Source organism: Microcaecilia unicolor, chromosome 10 (genome assembly GCF_901765095.1).
Source record: "Microcaecilia unicolor chromosome 10, aMicUni1.1, whole genome shotgun sequence".
Lineage (NCBI taxonomy): Eukaryota > Metazoa > Chordata > Amphibia > Gymnophiona > Siphonopidae > Microcaecilia > Microcaecilia unicolor.
Genome location: NC_044040.1, coordinates 215,146,270 through 215,167,024, shown reverse-complemented (window position 1 = coordinate 215,167,024; position 20,755 = coordinate 215,146,270). Strand labels below are relative to the sequence as shown.

Genomic DNA, 20,755 nt, shown 5'->3' with positions numbered 1-20,755 from the left:
TTTTCAGAAATCAAAGTCTTAGGTGATACAAAACACGAAAAGAAAAACAACAACTGGCAGATGTGCCCTTTATTGCGAAGGATGACCAAGGCATTAATGCTATGCTCATGGTTGAAAAAGAGGCTGAACTCTGAAGCTTAGGAAAGTGGGAGGGAAGTTCTGGAAGTCAAATTTAAGTCCCTTTTACCTAAAGGGCAGTAAAATCTGGGCACAGCGCCTCCTACTGTGGGACTTCCCGATGCACTATGCCCAGATTTACCGCCTCAGTAATTAGGGACTTTTAAATACATATTTTTTGCAGGTTCCATACTAAGGTCCCCTTTCACTAAGACGCATAGGCGCCTGTAAGTGTGTCAAATTTGAACTACCGCCTGCCCTAGGAGGTAATTCTAATTTTGACATGCGTCCAAAACACGCGGCAGAAAATAATTTCTGTTTTCTACCGTGTGGCGCTAACTGGACAGTAATGGGCAGTGTACAAGGGCCCCTAAGGTTTGTACCTGGGGCAATGGGGGGTTAAGTGACTTGCCCAGAGTCACAAGGAGCTGCAGTGGGTATCGAACTCAGTTCCCCAGGATCAAAGTCCACTGCACTAACCACTAGGCTACTCCTCCACTCCTTTAACTTTAGCCAGTTCCCAATCCGCAATGGGAGATTGACTCTTATCCTGTGATGTTCTTAATTCCTCAGGAGTCTCTCATGAAGGACTTTATCAAATACCATCTGAAAATCTACTACTACTTGACATTTCTAAAGCGCTACTAGGGTTACGCAGCGCTGTACAGTTTAACAAAGAGGGACAGTCCCTGCTCAAAGGAGCTTACAATCTAAAGGACGAAATGTCAAGTTGGGGCAGTCTAGATTTCCTGAGTAGAGGTGTAGTGGTTAGGTGCCGAAGGCGACATTGAAGAGGTGGGCTTTGAGCAAGGATTTGAAGATGGGCAGGGAGGGGGCTTGGTGTAAGGGCTCAGGGAGATTATTCCAAGCATGGGGTGAGGTGAGGCAGAATGGGCGGAGCATACAGCATATCAACTTGCTCACCATTAGCCACATGTTTATTCACGCCTTCAAAGAAAATGTCCTACTAATAAGTACATAAGTAATGCCAAGGGCACCTGGTGAGCTTCCCAAACGTACAAACATTCTATACATGTTATTCCTGGAATTGTGGATTTTTCCCAAGTCCATTTAGTAGTGGTTTATGAACTTGTCCTTTAGGAAACCATCTAACCCCTTTTTAAACTCTGCCAAGCTAACCACCTTCACCACATTCTCTGGCAACGAATTCCAGAGTTTAATTATGCGTTGAGTGAAGAAATATTTTCTCCGATTTGTTTTAAATTTACTACACTGTAGTTTCATCGCATGCCCCCTAGTCCTAGTATTTTTGGAAAGTGTGAACAGACGCTTCACATATGTATCCCAAATGTCTCAAAGAGTAATGAAAAGCAATTGCTCACAAAAATGGATTTGAAAAAGTGTCTGGATCACCAACAGCCCAATTAAATTAATTAATGTCTATCAATTTCTCAGAACATTCAAACATTTTTCATGTACATAATTAGTGGATGTTTTATGTAACAGGGAGACCGTCAGAAATCAACGTCGCCAAAACAAGCACGAATTTAAGGTGACACAACTACTAAAATCAGTAAATCATTTTCTTTGCTCAAATACCATCATTGGTCTCCCTGTTTATATGAGCTATTTGTGTGTTGCTAACACTGCATAAAATGATTGTGAACAAGAGTCCAGTTCTACTAGAGTCCGTTCCACCTAGGTCAATCCAGTTCATTTTTGACCTGTGATCTAACCCACAAAGATTCCAGAGTGCATTTTGCAGCCCTTTTACTGGGTTCAATTCCCACTGCAGCTCCTTGTGACCCTTGGCAAGTCACTTAACCCTCCATTGCCCCTGGTACAAAATAAGTACCTGAATATGTGTAAACCACTTTGAATGTAGTTGCAAAAACCACAGAAAGGCGGTATATCAAGTCCCATTTCTCTTTCCCTTAAAACAGGGGTGGACAACCTCAGTCGCAACCCAGTTGGGTTTTCAGGATTCCCCCAATGAATATGCATGAGATCTATTTGCATGCACCACCTCCACTGTATACAAATACTGTAGATCTCATGCATATTCATTGGGGAAATCCTGAAAACCCAACTGGGTTGTGGACCTCAAGGACCGAGGTTGCCCATCCCTGGGTTAAAAAATAGAAAACAGAGAGTTGAGTAAATGGTAAGTTCTCTCAGTGGAGGAAGCCAAATAGTGGAATACTACAAGGATCTGAACTGGGACCAGTTCTTTTAACATATTTATAAATGACAAGAAAATGGGAATGATGAGAGATGTGATCAAATTTGCAGCCAACATAAAATCATTCAAGATTGTTAAATCGCAGGTGGGCTGTGAAAAATTGCAGGAGGAGCTTGAGAGACTGGGTATCCAAGTGGCAGATGAAATTTAAGGTGGGCAAGTGCTGAATGAAAGATCAATCTAAACTATAGCTACATGATGGGGTCCTTTTACAAGCCCGTGGTAACAGGTGGCCTGCGGCATAGGAGCCGGCTCTGTGGGTGCTTCAGCACTCCCAGCATTAAGAAAATTCCTTGTATGTGTCCAAGGAAGGGGTTATTTCCTTTGGGCTTAGCATCCCCAATAATTTTGAAAAGTTGGCTCCTATGGCCTGCCGTAGTGTGGATGTGTCTTTTGGGCGTGCACTGAGCCACTTTTTACCGCGTCTGGGAAAAAGGCCATTTTTTTAATGGGCAAGGAAAGAGGTGTGTGCAAAAATTAAAAGTAGTGCGTGCCTATTTACGGCTTGAGCCCTTACCGCGCTGACGATTACCGCCAGAAATGCCCACCGCAAAATATTTGCTGCTGCGGGATTTGGCATGCACCATCGGGCGCACGTACTACCTTCCCACACCTTTGTAAAAGGCCCCGACCCCAGCCAGGAAAAAAGAATTTTTTTGCAATAACCTCCACTTTGAAAGAAAAGAGATATGAATATAAAAGAAAATGGAAAGTCTACATCTTGTTTAAATATTTTGATGAACAGTCAGTTGTGCGTATGCGGAGAAGTTTTTTAAAGTTGTGCAAAGAAAAGCTACGAGGATGGTATGGGATTTGCGTTCCAAGACGTATGAAGAGAGACTTGCTGACCTGAACATGTATACCCTGGAGGAAAGGAGGAACAGGGGTGATATGATACAGACGTTCAAATATTTGAAAGGTATTAATCCGCAAACGAATCTTTTCCGGAGATGGGAAGGCGGTAGAACGAGAGGACATGAAATGAGATTGAAGGGGGGCAGGAAAGATGTCAGGAAGTATTTTTTCACGGAGAGGGTGGTGGACGCTTGGAATGCCCTCCCGCGGGAGGTGGTGGAGATGAAAACGGTAACGGAGTTCAAACATGCGTGGGATAGGCATAAAGGAATCCTGTGCATAAGGAATGGATCCTCAGAAGCTTAGCTGAAATTGGGTGGCGGAGCAGGTGGGGGGAAGAGGGGTTGGTGGTTGGGAGGCTAGGATAGGGGAGGGCAGACTTATACAGTCTGTACCAGAGCCGATGATGGGAGGCGGGACTGGTGGTTGGGAGGCGGGAAATACTGCTGGGCAGACTTATACGGTCTGTGCCCTGAAAAGGACAGGTACAAATTCAAGGTAAGGAATACACATATGAGTTTGTCTTGGGCAGACTGGATGGACCATGCAGGTCTTTTTCTGCCGTCATCTACTATGTTACTATCTACTGTGGCTAGATAGTTATCTCCACGCTTACCATTTGTCGATCACTTTTGTCGAAAGAACACAGCAAGTGTACTGTGATAATTGGTATAATTCACATCCGATTCAGACTCCTGATGCAGAGACGGATGAGGGGAGATATGATCGAGGTCTACAAAATCCTGAGTGGTGTAGAACGAGTAGAAGTAAATCGATTTTTTTACTTGTTCCAAAAGAACAAAGACTAGGAGACACTCATGGAAGTTACATGGAAATACTTTTAAAACAAATAGGAGGAAATATTTTTTCACTCAATGAATCGTTAAGCTCTGGAACTCTTTGCCGGAGGATGTGGTAACAGCGTTTAGCGTATCTGGGTTTAAAAGAAAGGTTTGGACAAATTCCTGGAGGAAATGTTCATAGTCTGCTATTGAGACAGACATGGGAAGCAACTGCTCGTCCTGGGATTTGTAGTATGGAATGTTGCTACTCTGAGATTCTGCATGGAATCTTGTCACTCTTTGGGATTCCAGAATCTTGCTATTCTTTGGGGTTCTACATGGAATGTTGCTACTCTGAGATTCTGCATGGAATCTTGTCACTCTTTAGGATTCCAGAATCTTGCTATTCTTTGGGGTTCTACATGGAATGTTGCTACTCTGAGATTCTGCATGGAATCTTCTCACTCTTTAGGGTTCCAGAATCTTGCTATTCTTTGGGGTTCTACATGGAATGTTGCTACTCTGAGATTCTGCATGGAATCTTGTCACTCTTTAGGATGCTAGAATCTTGCTGTTCGTTGGGGTTCTATATGGAATATTGCCACTATTTGGGTTTCTGCCAGGTACTTGAGACCTGGCTTGGCCACTGTTTGGAAAACAGGATACTGGGCTACATGGACCATTAGTCTGACCAAATATAGCTACTCTTATGTAGGCCTAGTGGCCAAAACACAGCCTGTGTCGCGTCTTGGGTGTTGAAAAATAAAAAGAACCTTTTTAAGCACATCAGTGTTGTCGGGTGTGAGGTGGTCACCTTCGTTGTGTGTTTGGTGCCTTTTCATATCTGCAGAGGCCTGTTCTTCTGTGTTTTGGTTTGGTTTGGTTTTATCAAAGAACACCATATATTGGAACGATTTTATTTTGCACTTATATATTCTGATATGGTCATCTTTTGCTCATATTGTCCTGACTTGAAGAAGGTGGTTCTGGTCTTCAAAAGCTGGTCAAAAAATGTATCGTTAATTCAATTTAAAAAAAAGATTATCATCTTATTTTCCATTTTCTGTTTATTTCTATTTATCACAGTCAATATGAGTGAGGCATACCCTGACTATGGAAAGAGGAGGGAGGTTTGCCCTTTTGGTTTTGAAGTGACGAACTGCTCTAAGTTGCTTTCCCCTCTGACTTTTACTGTTGCCACTTCCGATCTCTGCTTTGTGTGTTGTGCAACAGAAACCAATGCTGCAAACCAGGGCGAATGCAGAAAACATCTGTTCTAAACATTTGGTGATATGGAGGGGCCCCATTTCCAGCTCTGCATGGGCACATGTGCTTCCAAGGGTTGAAGAATGAGAAGCATTGGGACAGGGACCTCATACTAATAGGATTTACATTGCACAGTACCGGGTAAAAGGAATGTAAGAGCTGGGACACGAGGGAGATTGAGTAAGCTAGTACGCAATACATTTGCATGAGTTAAGGTTTGCGTCAGGGAGACTTGATCACTCATCTTGGTTTTGACTTTTCTGAAGAGCTGTATTAGAGCTGCCAACCGGCTCCAGATTTGCCCAAAAGAGTTGATCAGCTCCAGGCTTTACCCCATTGCATGCAGGGCCTTATAGTCTTGCTTTTCTTATCGAATCCAGTTTGGATATCAAAACTAAGAAAACGGTAACGGAATTCAAACATGCGTGGGATAAACATAAAGGAATCCTGTTCAGAAGGAATGGATCCTCAGGAGCTTAACCGAGATTGGGTGGCAGAGCTGATGGCGGGAGGCGGGGATGGTGCTGGGCAGACTCTGTGCCAGAACCGGTGGTGGGAGGCGGGGATGGTGGTTGGGAGGCGGGGATAGTGCTGGGCAGACTTATACGGTCTGTGCCAGAGCCGGTGGTTGGGAGGCGGGGCTGGTGGTTGGGAGGCGGGGATAATGCTGGGCAGACTTATACGGTCTGTGCCCTAAAGAGCATAGGTACAAATCAAAGTAGGGTATACACAAAAAGTAGCACACATGAGTTATCTTGTTGGGCAGACTGGATGGACCGTGCAGATCTTTTTCTGCTGTCATCTACTATGTTACTATGTATGTAAAACTACAAGTCCCTCGATGCAGTGGGGCAAACCCTAGACTGGATCAACCCTGTCAGGTGAATCTGGAACCAGTTGGCTTCCCTGGAATGTATTGCCCATGGAAAGTCCTGAATTGACACCAGTCACTGGCATTTATTCACAGAACTAATACAGCGACACTGTGGCAGTACCGATACTCCACCTCCCACTTCTCCCCCCTTCATACTTCTCTCAGTATGCTGCAGTCCTGCTCTTGGGGGGACTAGTTCATGGGGGTGAGACACTAACTCAGTCTCCGCATCAGTTCAGTTCTTGGTGCCTCTGCCGAAATAGCCCAAAGTGGCCCCACTTTTACTTCACCTCCCACCAACTCCTTCCACACACTGAACAATGTTCAGATAGCCAGGACTCTCGATCACCAACATTAACGGTACCCATACTGTCATGGGGCTGCTCTCTGGCTCCGTTTCTTTCAGGATGGGCTGACGCAGTGCTGGTTTGACCTCAGGGCCTGCAGGGACTTCTGGTTTGGATCTCCCTAGGAACTAGAAATACATCCTGTAGGCAGTAGGGGAGTAAGACCAGTTCTGTCCCTTCTAGATATTCCTGAATTTTTGTTCATATAAAATTTAAACAGCAGAAACCAGATTAACATTTCCCAGGTCAATATTCAAAGATATCCGGCTATCTGCTGAAGTTATGTGGCTATTTACCATAGCCACAGCTATCTGGGGGATATTCAGTGGTTCTAACCAGATACTGTCATTCAATTTGTAACGAACAAAAAAGGAAGGACAGGAGATCAACAAATATACAGTGAAACACTTATTGTGAGGGTCTGGATTATGCGTGATGACAACATGCCTCCAGATGATTATGGGTTTGTCCATGAGACTTGTTTGTACACGGTATCATTTACTGTTTATTATTTTTACTATATTGTAGTTTATTGCAAGGGAAATCAGAATGGTTCACAAAGTATAGTCATACTGCATTAAGAACTCCAAATTAAAATAGGAAAAGAGACTGGCATACCTTTCATATAGGAAAACCAAATATAAAACATCAAAACAATTATATTTTACCAATCACACCAAACAAATATCTCAGTTTAAAATCTAGTTGCACGATTCTATGCAATAAAATTTGAACGGAAGCTAAATCGTCAGCAGAGATCAAATACTAATTTAAAATAATACGTCTTTAAAGCGGTACGAAAGAGGGGATAAGCTAATACATGACTATCCAGTGGCATGATCCAGAATATCTCTGAATATCTTACAGACTCTGCACAGACAGAGAATGGACAGCCCTGGCAATTACCTGGATATTTCCAATTGCCTCATTCTCTACTCGTGGAAAAACTTTACAAAATTATCCCTTAACTGGGTTACCCACATCTTTTGTTTTTGCAGGGGACTGATATGGTCATAACTCTTAATTATCTGACAGTCAGAGCAGACTGGATTAGTTTGTGGAGTGTTGCGTTAATAGTATCAACTTATTGTGTTCTGTCGCCCTCTGCCTGAAAAATGGGAGCATAACAGTCACAGGTGAATTGTAAGGGTGACCTGATAGTCAAGGAGATATGAACTATGAACAAAAATCAGTATATAATATATTTTCATATTTTTCAATCATCAGAATATCCTATTTTTAAAAACTATGTATGTATGACACAAACTATATTTTAATTAACGTGAAAAGGGCAGAAGTATGCCATGGTATTTATTTATCTACTGTAACGATTACAAACTACAATAACAGCTTATGCCAAATTGAACTAGCTTGATAATTATCAAATAAAACTGTGTTATAAAAATTGAAATAACTGGAACCTCAAATCTCTCCATAGGGGAAACTGCAACATTTGCAACTAATTTAATACTCACTATCACTCTTGGGAGTCCATTCATATCATTGGTTCTTTAGGGGGAAAAAAGGACCAGTATGAAAAAAACTCTTTCTTAGTAGAAAAAAAGCCACTGGTACAAAAAAAAAAATACTACCGTGTTTCCCCGAATATAAGACACTGTCTTATATTAATTTTCCCTCCCCAAGACCCGCTAGGTCTTATTTTCAGGGGAGGTCTTATTTTTTTCACGGAAACATCGGGGTCGCCACCCCCACCCAAGGTCGCCCCCCCAACTGAGGTCGCCGGGGCCCCCCTCCACCCACCCTCCGTCGCTCCCAACCTGAAATGCCTCCTTTCACCTTCCTTCGCAAGCAGCAGCAGGGCAGACCTCTCCTTCCTTCTGTGCCTCGCCTTCACCTAACGTTACGTTACGTCAGGCGAGGGCGGAACACGGAAGGAAGGAGTGGCCTGCCCTGCTGCTGCTTGCTCCGAACTTGCGAAGGAAGGTGAAAGGAGGCGTTTCAGGTACTGGTAGTTCCGGGAGCGGTGGAGGGGGGGGGGGCGACCTCGGGGGTGGCGGCGGCGGCAGCCTTTGTCCGTCTCTCGGCGGCACTGCTTCAGGTAGGTCTTACTTTCGGGGGAGGCCTTATAATACAAATTTGTAGCAAAACTCCGGTAGGCCTTATTTTCGGAGTAGGTCTTATTTTCGGGGAAACATGGTAGCACTAAGTGAATCAATATGCTAAATAAATAAATAAATAAGTACAATAAATAAATATGCTTATAATCTATAATCAGTGGCTCTACAATCCCACATGGACATAATATAAAAGGCTAACCTGCCTGCTAAAGATAATACAGAAATCTGATGTGCCGTATTCAATTTTTCAGCCTACACGTATCTCAAAGATGCTGATCAATCCTGCTGCTTTCGTGGCAACGTCACTTATAGGGCTTTCTCTCCACAGCACCTGAAAGGCAGCCGGTGGTAGAGCTGGGCACCTCTCAGGCAAGGAAAGGCTTACCAGGGGTTAGGCCTGAGGGTCGCCTGATCTTAGCCAAAAAGCACCTGGAAACCCTGGGCACCTGGAGCGAGGGCCCTGGGAAGATCGGGGTGGACCTGGCAGTCACCCCAGATACAGCTGTGAGGATATGCAGAGGGACTCCAAGTCATCCACAGCACCTGGTGGGAGCGCTGGATACCTAGAGCGGAGGCCCTGAGTGAATCGGAATAGACCTGGGTGTCACCCCGGAGAAGGCTGTAAGGATATGCAAATGAGCTGCAAGTCCTCCACAGCACCTGAAAGGCAGCCAGTGATAGAGCTGGGCACCTCTCAGCCAAGGAAAGGTTTACCAGAGGTTAGGCTGAAACTGGCATTCCTCTCCCTGAGGGTCGCCTGATCTTAGCCAAAAAGCACCTGGAAACCCTGGGCACCTGGAGCGGGGGGGGGGGGGGCCCTGGGAAGATTGGGGTGGACCTGGGAATCACCTCGGATACAGCTGTGAGGATATGCAGAGGGGCTGCAAGTCCTCCACAGCACCTGGTGGGAGCGCTGGGTACCTAGAGCGGATGCCCTGAGTGGATCGGAGTGGACCTGGGAGTCACCCCGGAGAAGGCTGTAAAGGATATGCAGATGAGCTGCAAGTCCTCCACAGCACCTGAAAGGCAGCCGGTGGTAGAGCTGGGCACCTCTCAGCCAAGGAAAGGCTTACCAGAGGTTAGGCTGAAACTGGCATTCCTCCCTCTGAGGGTCGCCTGATCTTAGCCAAAAAGCACCTGGAAGCCCTGGGCACCTGGAGTGAGGGCCCTTGGAAGATCGGGGTGGACCTGGGAATCACCTCGGATACAGCTGTGAGGATATGCAGATGAGCTGCAAGCCCTCCACAGCACCTGAATGGCAGCCGGTGGTAGAGCTGGGCACCTCTCTCAGCCAAGGAAAGGCTTACCAGAGGTTAGGCTGAAACTGGCATTCCTCTCTCTGAGGGTCACCTGAACTTAGCCAAAAAGCACCTGGAAACCCTGGGCACCTGGAGCGAGGGCCCTGGGATGATTGGGGTGGACCTGGGAGTCACCCCGGATACAGCTGTGAGGATATGCAAGTCCTCCACAGCAGCTGGAGACCTATACAGAAAACCTGTCTTAGTAACAGAAATAGGAAGGGAATGCTGATGCGGGGAGTACCGAGGAGGGGCATGCCACTGACTTCGGACAGCATGGGGGTTCAGCCAGAGGACCACGTTGCCAGCAAAGGTATTAATTTTAATGTGGTGATGGGGGAGGGGGCAGAGAGGAAAAGCATGTCCCCCTCCCCCAAGAAAAAAATAATGTTCTGTTTACGCTACTGGTCAGGACCCACTTTTTATGGAGCCTGAGATTAACAGAGCAGATGCTGACACAGCCTCTCCTTAGCCCATGTTGCTGCTGCTGTTGCCTGACTTGATTGCAGAGGCCGTGGCTCACCCGGCCCATCCATGATTCCAGGAAGGCAGTTTATAAATAAGATATAAAGCGTCACTTTCATTTTCTCTGCTGCAGGGTAACAGCAAGAAATCCAGAGCAAACCTGACGGGTAACGGCCTGTGAATTATAACAATAACACTGGAAATAGAAAGGAAAAAAACTGTCCCTTTCTTCCAATCTTTTTATGCAATTAACTGCTTGGATGTTTTTCAGAACCAAAAGGGCAAATTCCAGGTTTTTACGAGCCCAGGGAGGAGAGAGGAATCTTCCACTGGCAGAAAAACAATAAGGGGTGTTTATGAAAACTTTGAAGAACGTTTTTGGAGCTCCTCCCCTAATCCGGAAGCTTACAGCACACAGATCTGGACTCAAGAGCCAAAGGCGTAAGCAGGACTCTGTTTTCTGTTTCTCACTGATTTAAATGCCATTAAATAAGTTCCTGTTGTAGCTGAGCAATGTTTGTAGGTTTGCATTTGGTTTAATATGGAAATATTTTGCAGTGGTAGACCAGGAATGGGGTGGTGGGAGCAGTCCGCCCCCAGGTGCAGGCATTAAGGGACGTGTTGTTTGTCGAGAATTTAAAACAGTGGTGTGCAGTCACGGCCTTCATGAGATACAGTGAATCCTCAGCCCTGTCTTGACAAGATTTCGGTTAGTTTTTTTTTTTTCCTTTTGAAAAGTCTGTATCTGTATCTCTTTCTCTCTTCTCTTCCCACCTCTCCCCTTCTGCTGGGGCTCCAGGACCTCTTCTGCCCTCCCCCTCTTCTCCACTCTCTCTCCCTCCCCTCCACTCTCCCATAGTCTGATATCTCTCTCCCTCCCCTCCTTTCCCTCTCTCCCTCATGGATGCAGCTCCTCTTTCTTTTGTTCCCCCGACAATCCAGCAACTCTCTCTTCCTCCCTTAGTTCCTCTGAATCCTTCAAACCTAGCTTTTTGCCAGCAGCGATAGCAATAACACACTGTCTGGGCCAGTGGTCAGAGCCTCTCTTCTGCCATGTCATGCCCCTTCTGATGTAAATTTCCTGCTTACGCGTGGGCGGGATGTAGCAGAGGAAAGAGTCCGGCACTGGCCCAGGCAGCGTGTTATCATTACCGAAGAGCTCAGGCTTGAAGGTCTCAGGAGTAGCTGAGGGAGGAGAGAGAGCAAGGTGCTGGATTTGTGGAGGGCAAAAGGGAGAGGCACTGCATCCATGAGGGGGAGGGGAGAAGGAAAGGTACTGGACTCATGGGCGAGGGGGGGGGGAGAGAAAGAGAGGTGCTAGACTCATGGGGGAAGGGCAGAAGAGAGAAGTGCTATATTGTGGGGGGGGAGGGGAAAGGAGAGGGAGAAAGGCTGGAGCCACAGGGTTGGGGGAGGGAAGGAGAAAGAGAGGCGCTGTAATCATGACAAGGAGAAAGAAGAAACAATAAATGCTGGACGCAGTGGGGAGGGGGACAGAGAAATGCTGGGGGGGGGGGCAGAGGGACAGGTGAGGGAACTGGGGAAAGGGGGGAGATGCAAGACCATGGGGAGGGGGGTAAATAAGAGAGATAGATGCTGGTCTGTGGAGGATGAAGGGAAGACAGGGGAATAGATGCTGGATCCACAGAGGTGGGGAGAGATGTTGGACCCAGGGAGGGGGGGAGGGAAAGGAAGAGAGAGAGAGAGATGCCGGTGTGTGAGGAATGGAGGGAGGAAAGGGAAAGCTACTGGTTTGCACAAAAGGAGGGAAAGAGGTTGGAGGGAGGGGAGCAGAGGAATGGAGATGAGACAGATGCTGGACCACATAGGGGGTAGGGGAATGATAGGAAAGATGTTGGACAATGTTGGGCAGGGAGGGCAGAAACTGGACATAGACCAGAGAAGGGAGATGTTGGGCATGGGGGGAATAAAGGCACAGGAACAAAGAAGGTCAGTGTTGATGGGGATATGGGTGGTGTTTTGTTGAGGGTCACTGTCACGATCCCAGGCTTTGAACAAACAGGCACGAACTCTGGAACAATGTGAGCCCTTGGCCTACTGTCGTTGAGCGGCAGCAGGAGGCAAAACCCCCCAAGCAGGACTGGACAGGATTCAGGATGCACTTGGCTTGGCTGGACTGGAACCAAATGCTGGAACGGACTTGGCTTGGCTGGAACCAAATGCTGGAATGGACTTGGCTTGGCTGGACTGGATTCAGAATTTTCAAACAAGCTTGGCAGGATTCAGGATACTCAAGCAAGCTTGGCAGGAACAGAAGCTAAAAGCAAAACAGGGCAGAGACAAGCAGGAAGGGGACTGGAGCTGAAGACAAACAGGGCAGACACAAGCAGGATACAAAGCTGACCCACACACAGACAAACAACAGAACTAAGGCTGAAGCTAAGGTAGAGGGGACTAGAACAAGCAAGGCAGATGGCAGGACACAACGCTGACCCACACAGACAAACAACAGAACTATGGCTGAAGGCTGAACCTAGCACACAAACAGACCGAGGAGAACAGAAGCAGAAGTGCACACAGGCACCCTAAACAAGGAAACAAGACAGAAGTGCCCACAAACACACAGGCTATGAACAAAGCAACAAGGAATCAAGGCAGAAGTGCCCACAAGCACACAGACTAGAACAAGGCAGACGTGCTACACTGCACACGGACTAACCTGGAGACCTTTGGCATTGCAAAGGCACTGAATGACAGTGCGCCACTTCCCTATAAACAGGACAGAGGCAGGAAATACACAGAACCCAAAGTGAGGCTTTAAACACAGAGGAAGTGGAAACCCTACAGGACAGAGGCAGGAAATACACAGAACCCAAAATGAGGCTTGAAACACACAGGAAAGAAACAACCATGCAGACAGTAGCCAGCTCAGCAGCTGACCATCAGAAATAAGGTGAGTTAGAGAGATAATCACGACCACAGTCGTGACAGTCACTGAGTGTTGGAAATAAAGATATTGTGACAGTGTAAATGTACAACTCAGGCTCTGACTAGTTCCTTTATAACAGAAAGAAGTACATTATAGCTGTTTGAATTATTAGACAAAGGAGTGTTTTTCTGTAAGAAGTAGGAACAGGAGAAGGTGGGGGGAAGGCTTGTAAAAAAAAAACTTCAGTCAGGCTCCAGAGCTCAGATAAACTGTTGCATGAAGCCATAAATGAAAAGGTTGTCACAGATGAAGGTCCGACCAGGAAGGGAACTTGCAGTGAACCATAAACAAAAACAAAAACACCGAGGGGAGGGAAGGGAGATGAGAAGAGAGTGAGAAGTCCCAGCTGCTGTTAACAGAAACCTAGCAGACAGGCAGGTGACCATTGGCCAATGAGAAAAACTTAGGGGCAGACACTTAAATGTACTTCTACTACTACTACTACTATTTAGCATTTCTATAGCGCTACAAAGGCGTACGCAGTGCTGCACAAACATAGAAGAAAGACAGTCCCTGCTCAAAGAGCTTACAATCTAATAGACAAAAAATAAAGTAATCAAATCAATTAATGTGTACAGGAAGGAGGAGAGGAGGGTAGGTGGAGGTGAGTGGTTACAAGTGGTTACGAGTCAAAAGCAATGTTAAAGAGGTGGGCTTTCAGTCTAGATTTAAAGGTGGCCAAGGATGGGGCAAGACGTATGGGCTCAGGAAGTTTATTCCAGGCATAGGGTGCAGCGAGACAGAAGGCGCGAAGTCTGGAGATGGCAGTAGTGGAGAAGGGAACAGATAAGAAGGATTTATCCATGGAGCGGAGTGCACGGGAAGGGGTGTAGGGAAGGATGAGTGTAGAGAGATACTGGGGAGCAGCAGAGTGAGTACATTTATAGGTTAGTAGAAGAAGTTTGAACAGGATGCGAAAACGGATAGGGAGCCAGTGAAGCGACTTGAGGAGAGGGGTAGTATGAGTAAAGCGACCCTGGCGGAAGACGAGACGGGCAGTAGAGTTTTGAACCGATTGGAGAGGGGAGAGATGACTAAGTGGGAGGCCAGCAAGAAGCAGATTGCAGTAGTCTAAACGAGAGGTGACAAGGGTGTGGATGAGGGTTTTGGTAGAGTGCTCAGAAAGAAAGGGGCGGATTTTATGGATGTTGTAAAGAAAGAAACGACAGGTCTTGGCGGTCTGCTGGATATGAGCAGAGAAGGAGAGAGAAGAGTCAAAGATGACCCCAAGGTTTCGAGCTGAGGAGACAGGGAGAATGAGAGAGCCATCAACAGAAATAGAAAACGGGGGGAGTGGGGAGATGGGTTTGGGGGGAAAAAATGAGAAGCTCGGTTTTGGTCATGTTTAATTTCAGGTGGCGTTGAGACTTCCAGACAGCAATATCAGACAAGCATGTAACTTTAAAATCTGTGGAATAGAAATCCGTGTGTGTGTGTGTGTGTGTGCAGGCTCCCAGTTTAGAGCTATAGGGACACACCCCTCATTCTTGCAAGGATGATTCTTTTTGATTTTTGGAACAATAAATTGCTTAATTAAGCCTTGGTTCATCAATCTGATTTTATGAGTCCTATTTTTGTATAGGTTCTCAGGTTCTATGGGGGCTATTTATAACACTGAGTTCCACTATCTTTACTGTTGTGTTGGGGCTGCCAACCCCCCCCCCCCCCCCCCCTCTTGTTTTTCATTGGAGTGGGAAGTGTTTGGTTGGGCCCGCCAAGCTCTTTGTGTTCTTAAGGTGTTGGGGCTGCTGAGCTCCTTCTGTTGTTTTTGGGAGGGTGAAGCGGTGCTGTGTTGATGCCACCGAGTCCCTCTTGTTTGGCACATTTACTGAATCCCCTGTTGCAAATGTCACTGCGGGGGCTCCACTGGTTTAAAAACAATAATAAAACTGACTGAAAGTCGGTCTGCTTATTATCACCATGTGCCAGCAATTGTAAACAAGGTAAGTGATAAAACACTCCTCCTTGAACGGGGTATTAAAAAATGATCCCACACTGGGTGTCAAATACACTAGGTCAGTGGTTCTCAACCTTTCTTCTGTTGTGACACACCTGACAGACAAGGTTCATGTATGTGACACACAGAACACTAAAACTCACAGCTGAACAAAGCACGCCTAAATATTTCATTGTTTAATTATAAGTTTAGAATTAATTTGCTTGTCTCATATCAAAAGCTGAATGCGACACATCAGGTCCACTGAGAGACACAACTGGGCCCAGGGCAGGACTGCCAATTGTACTGCTCCCACATCTGGGCTGCTGCGCCCTCCCCCCCTTCAGGCCAGGGCCGCTGAGAGACTGGGCCGGGCCCCCGCCCCTGCCGCCCTTGCTGCCCCGCCCCCACGAGGTCACAGCTGCCACCGCTCCCTCCTCCACCCCCCCCCGAGGTCGCTACCGCTCCCCCTCCACCCCCCGATGTCGCTGCAGTCACTGCTCCCCCTCCACCTCCCCCAAGGTCGCTGCCACCGCCGCTCCCCCCTCCACCCCCTGAGGTCACCGCAGCCACTGGTCCCCCTCCACCTCCCCCGAGGTTGCTGCCACCGCTCCCCCCCCCCTCCGTGCGCCACCGGGCCGGGCCCCCTGCATTGAAATCACAGTCTCACATCCGTGAAAGCAACGCTGCAGGCAGCAGAACGCCTCCCTTCAGCCCTCCTTCCCTCCTTGTGTTCCGCTGTCGCGGAAGTTACGTCAGACGAGGGCAGGACACAGGGAGGGAAGGAGGCCCAAAGGGAGGCGTTCTGCTGCCTGCAGCGCTGCTTTCACGGAGGTGAGACTGCAATTTCAATGCAGGGGGCAGACGGTCAATGACGGAGGGCGGGTGGGACTGCAGCGCCGGGCCTCCCTTGGAGGCCCAGGCCTGGGGAATTTTGTCCCCCCAGATACTGTGACGCTACACGAAAACCTACAAACTATATTGCACACAGAATCTACAGGCAGCAGACCTGCGACATTTTCAGTTACGGCTGGAGGCAGCAGTTATTACAAGGGGTAGTGGGGATGCAGAAATAGGGACCAGTTAACGGGGATTTCAAGAACCTGACTCTCAAGATTGCTGGTCTCCCCCAGCTTGCAGGCACTGATGCTGTCTACTGTCAGACCCGCTGAGAAGGAATGTGAGCCCTTGTGCTCGATGGAGGAGAGTTCCTCCCCGAGCTGTCGGCCAACCCCGAGTTCCCCCTGTGTCACCCTCCGTTCCCCAGGGGTTGAGCCCCCGGTTCAGGAAGCCAACAGCAGGAAGAACTGAGTCCAGAACAAAGTCCACGGGGTCCGGACTAGCCACGGGAGAAACGAGGACCAGAAGCAGACAGCAGAGGAGACAGGAATGGGCAGAGGTCAGTACCAGGCAGCAAACAGTAGCAAGTCCAGGATCAGGCAGCGGTCAATACCAGGCAGCAGACAGTAGCAAGTCCAGAATCAAGCAGAGGTCAAAACCAGGCAGCAAATAGTAGCAAAACCAGAAGCACTGCAACTATCCAGGAAACTGAATAGAAGCCGAAGCCTGGAAGGACTGGAGGCAGGGCTTTAAATAGGACAGGAATTAAGCTCAAACATGCACAGCTGTCTTCAAGATGGCTGCCCCCACCGAAGACACGCTCAAGCCTCCTTCCTGAGGCTGCCCAGCTCCAAGATGGCCGCCCCAACCTAAGGCGCCCACTTCTAAGATGGCTGCCCTATCCTGGAGATGCCCAAATATCCTCAGATGCCCATACCTTGCGTAAACAGGGAACATGACTTCTACATCACATATTCCCATCTCTGGGGGACACACCAGTGTGTTCCGACACTCTGGTTGAGAACCACTACTCTAGGTATACCACCACTGATATGCTGTCCAGTTTGGTATTTTGAAAACCAAATAACAACATGGAAGGTGTGACAACATCCGTTGGTTTTCAGGATTTGGGGCATCTGAACTACAACCGCTTCCTTTCCACTGCCTCACATTTACTGTTTTTGCATTGCAGATGTATCTTATAGTCTTACGTTAAAGTTGGGATCTTCTCAACCAGCAAGTCTTGTCTTTGGCTCAAGTAGCCGTGGGTCAGCAGGCAGCAGCAGTAGGTTGGTTATTCTGTGAAAGGTCTTTGAACAAACAGAGCTCCCCACTCTCCTGGAGGACATGGAACTCAGTACCTTTCAAGAAGCGTTTCAGGAAAAAATGAATGCGATGAGGAAACGGGATACCTGGACTCTTCAGCTGTGTGACACCTTCCAGTCTAGCCCAGAGTGGAGGCAATTCCAGCTGTCTTCATCTGCAAGGTGAGGTCCAGTTTTTATCTCATTTTGGATCCTGAACCAAAGTCAGGCCTGGGACCCTATAACAATATTGTACAGAATCTTGTCACTCTTTAGGATTCCGGAATCTTGCTATTCTTTGGGGTTCTATATGGAATGCTGCTACTCTTTAAGATTCTGCATGGAATCTTGTCACTGTTTAGGATTCCAGAATCTTGCTATTCTTTGGGGTTCTACATGGAATGTTGCCACCACAATTTTGGTTTCTGCCAGGTACTTGTGACCTGGCTTGGCCACTGTTTGGAAAACAGGACACTGGGCTAGATGGACCATTGGTCTGACCCAGTATGGCTACCCTTGTGTTCTTATTTAGTATTTTCTATTTAACAAAATAGATAATGTGAAACATGAGCGGTGCCTAGTCTCTGCTTATTCTTCTTACTAACCGAAATGTTAAAGGCTCTACTTGTTGCTTTTCCAGCACTAAGGATTATCTGTGCATATCCCAAGTTTTCTAGAATTCAGCTACTGTTTTGGCTTTTATCACCTCCTCTGGGAAATTGTTCCATGCATCCTTCACTCTTTTTGTGAATAAATATTTCCATGTTTTTCTCATGAGATTCATATCATGATCTCTGCTTCTTGTCCACTATTTATCCCTTTCCAGGTATAGAATTGTCTTTGTCATAGGTCTCTCTTCAGCAAGGTATTACTTCCTTATATCATTATATGAAAGTTGCTTCCTTCTACACATGTCTGTAGCTTAGTGAAATGTTGCTATTATCTAGCACTGCCTGCTCTGGGATTTTTTTTTAGTGCAAAGATTTATAAAACACTAGTGAAAAAGGCCCGTTTCTGACACAAATGAAACAGGCGCTAGCAAGGTTTTCCTCGGAGTGTGTATGTTTGAGAGAGTGTATGTGAGAGTGACTGTGTGTGAGAGAGAGAATGAATGTGCGAGTGTGTGTGTGTGAGAGAGAGAAAGTGAGTCTGGGTGCGAGTGTGTGCAAGTGCATATGTGAGACACAGTGTGTGACAGAGAGAGAGTGTGTTTCACACAGATACAGTGTGTGCGAGAGAGTGTGTTATGTGTGTGCGAGACACAGACTCTCTGTGAGACTGACTGTTTGAGACCAAGCGAGTGTTTGAGCGACTGTGTGACACATAGAGAGTGAATGTGATACAGTGTGAGACATAGAGTGTGTGAGAGACAGTGTGTGAAAGTGAGAGAGAGAAAGACATTGAATGTGAGAGAGAGAGTGTGTGTGTGTGACAGAGATACCTCCCCCACCTCTTTGGTGTCAGGCCCCCCTCCCTCCCTCTCTGTGGTGTCAGCCCCCCCCCCCCCACTCTCTCCGGTGTCTGAGCGTTACTGTGCAGGACGCTGAGCTCTGGCTGTGCTTCAAGGAACTGACCAATCCTATTTAATAGAATGCACCTCCAACATTCTGAAGCCGAGAAACCTCGTGTGGTTGGTCACTTCTGCTTGTGACGAACCCGGAAGTACGTGATGTCAATTCAGGAGATGGATACAGAGAGCAGGAATGCCTCAGCCATGCAGTCAGCTTCAGAATGTTGGAGGTGCCTTTATTATATAGGAAAGGAACTGACCAATCCTATTTAACAGAATGCACCTCCAACATTCTGAAGCCGAGAAACCTCGTGTGGTTGGTCACTTCTGCTTGTGACGAACCCGGAAGTGCGTGATGTCAATTCAGGAGATGGATACAGAGAGCAGGAATGCCTCAGCCATGCAGTCAGCTTCAGAATGTTGGAGGTGCCTTTTATTATATAGGATTTGTGACCATCTCTGGGAAAAAGTGACTAAAGCCTCAGATCCAAAATGTTGAGAATGGCCAGTTCTTCATGTCATAGGGTCCATAAACAATCTGAAAAAGTTACATGTTTGAACTTCTGCAACTTTTTCCTTTTTTTCACTTAGAAGGATGAGGGTTTGGACTGTTTGCTCTAACAGAATTCATTAAAACTTCATTTTTTTGTTTCTGGTGACTTTAGTCCTTTTCCTTGAGATGGTCACATTTCATGAGCCTTTTCTTCAAGTCCATATCACTTTAATGGCCTGAACAGGAGTGAATCACAAAAACTCTTTTCCACGTCAGTCTTCAAACTGCGAGCTCTGATTTAAGTGGCATATTCTGAACCTGTTTCTTGGTTTTCCTCTTTTTTTTTTAGGTTTCACTGCACAAATTGTAAACGCTCATGGGCATCAAACCAAGTTCATATTCTTTTCCTCATAAAGCTAGATAAGTTCCGGCGACGAGGCTGGGTGAAGATGAGAATCTTTAAGCAAGAATGCAAGCACTGCAAGTCTGCAAAGTTCCAGGAACCAGAATTTACTCCCCAGAACTTGGAAATAACCTTCACCAAGCTCCAGCTTAGGATCCAGAAAATCTGCTATGGCCTGAAAGTTCCCAAGAATCCTGATCTTGTCCCGGTCTACAGTACGAAGGGGCCTCACGAGAAGGATCACTGTGAAGCCTGCCGTCTTGGAGTCTGTAAATGGATAGATTATGATGAGGGTCAAAGAGACCACATATTAGCCGATGACATCCAGAATTATACAGCTAATGCAGAGAACACCTGGCTTTATGACATGCAGGATTATACAGCTAATGCAGAGAATATCAGGCCTCATGTTTCAAATGTTGACCACACATTAGCCCATAACATCCAGAAACATACAAAGAATGTCAGGCCTCCAGTTCCAAATGTTGTATCACCTTCCCCTCCTACCCCACCTGAACCAAGAGAAGATAGGCCATCACCATTGCTTATTGCTTTAGGGGTAGGTGCACTTCTTCTGTGGCGCATATTCATATCCCGTTAATTATATTTCTAGGCCCCCTCACCCCATCCCCATGACTGGGAACAGTTCATAAGTATTGCCATACTGGAACAGACCAAAGGCCCATCAAACCCAGCATCCTGTTTCCAGCAGTGGCCAATCCAGGTCACAAATACCCGGCAAGATCCCAAAAAAGTACAAAACATTTTATACTGCTTATCCCAGAAATAAGCAGTGGAGTTTCCCCAAGTCCACTTTAATAATGGTCTATGGACCTTTCCTTCAGGAAGCCGTCCAAACCTTTTTTAAACCCCGCTAAGCTAACCACATTCTCTGGCTAGCATCTATTTAAAAGGGAGTATTGTCAAACTTCATGCTTAAGCCAGATAGGGTCTTCTTGGAGTAACTGAAATCAGATTGCTTTTCTTTATACTTTGTATTTCTGTAGTCTCTGTAAATTTTCATGTTAGATTCT

General features: G+C 46.8%; 1 protein-coding gene across 3 annotated transcripts; it reads left to right on the top strand.

Annotated features, from left to right (window-relative positions):
* The first annotated feature begins 5,232 nt into the window (after nt 1-5,232).
* On the top strand, nt 5,233-20,439 carry LOC115478770 (receptor-transporting protein 3-like). Of its 3 annotated transcripts, none has more exons than XM_030216369.1 (3): nt 5,233-5,375; nt 17,204-17,498; nt 19,668-20,439. In XM_030216369.1, the coding sequence occupies exons 2-3, from the start codon at nt 17,359-17,361 to the stop codon at nt 20,320-20,322; spliced, it is 795 nt and encodes a 264-aa protein (XP_030072229.1). In that variant the 5' UTR covers nt 5,233-5,375; nt 17,204-17,358; the 3' UTR covers nt 20,323-20,439. The 3 variants fall into 3 exon arrangements, with proteins under 3 accessions (XP_030072229.1, XP_030072227.1, XP_030072228.1); XM_030216367.1 differs by lacking the exon at nt 5,233-5,375 and adding an exon at nt 10,684-10,726; XM_030216368.1 differs by lacking the exon at nt 5,233-5,375 and adding an exon at nt 10,841-10,994.
* The last annotated feature ends 316 nt before the right edge of the window (nt 20,440-20,755 follow it).

Coding starts and splice junctions, on each gene's coding strand:
- LOC115478770 (XM_030216369.1), top strand. CDS start 17,359: ATGGAACTCAGTACCTTTCAAGAAGCGTTTCAGGAAAAAATGAATGCG. Junction 17,499..19,667: donor CAGCTGTCTTCATCTGCAAG/GTGAGGTCCAGT, acceptor TTTTTTTTTTAG/GTTTCACTGCACAAATTGTA.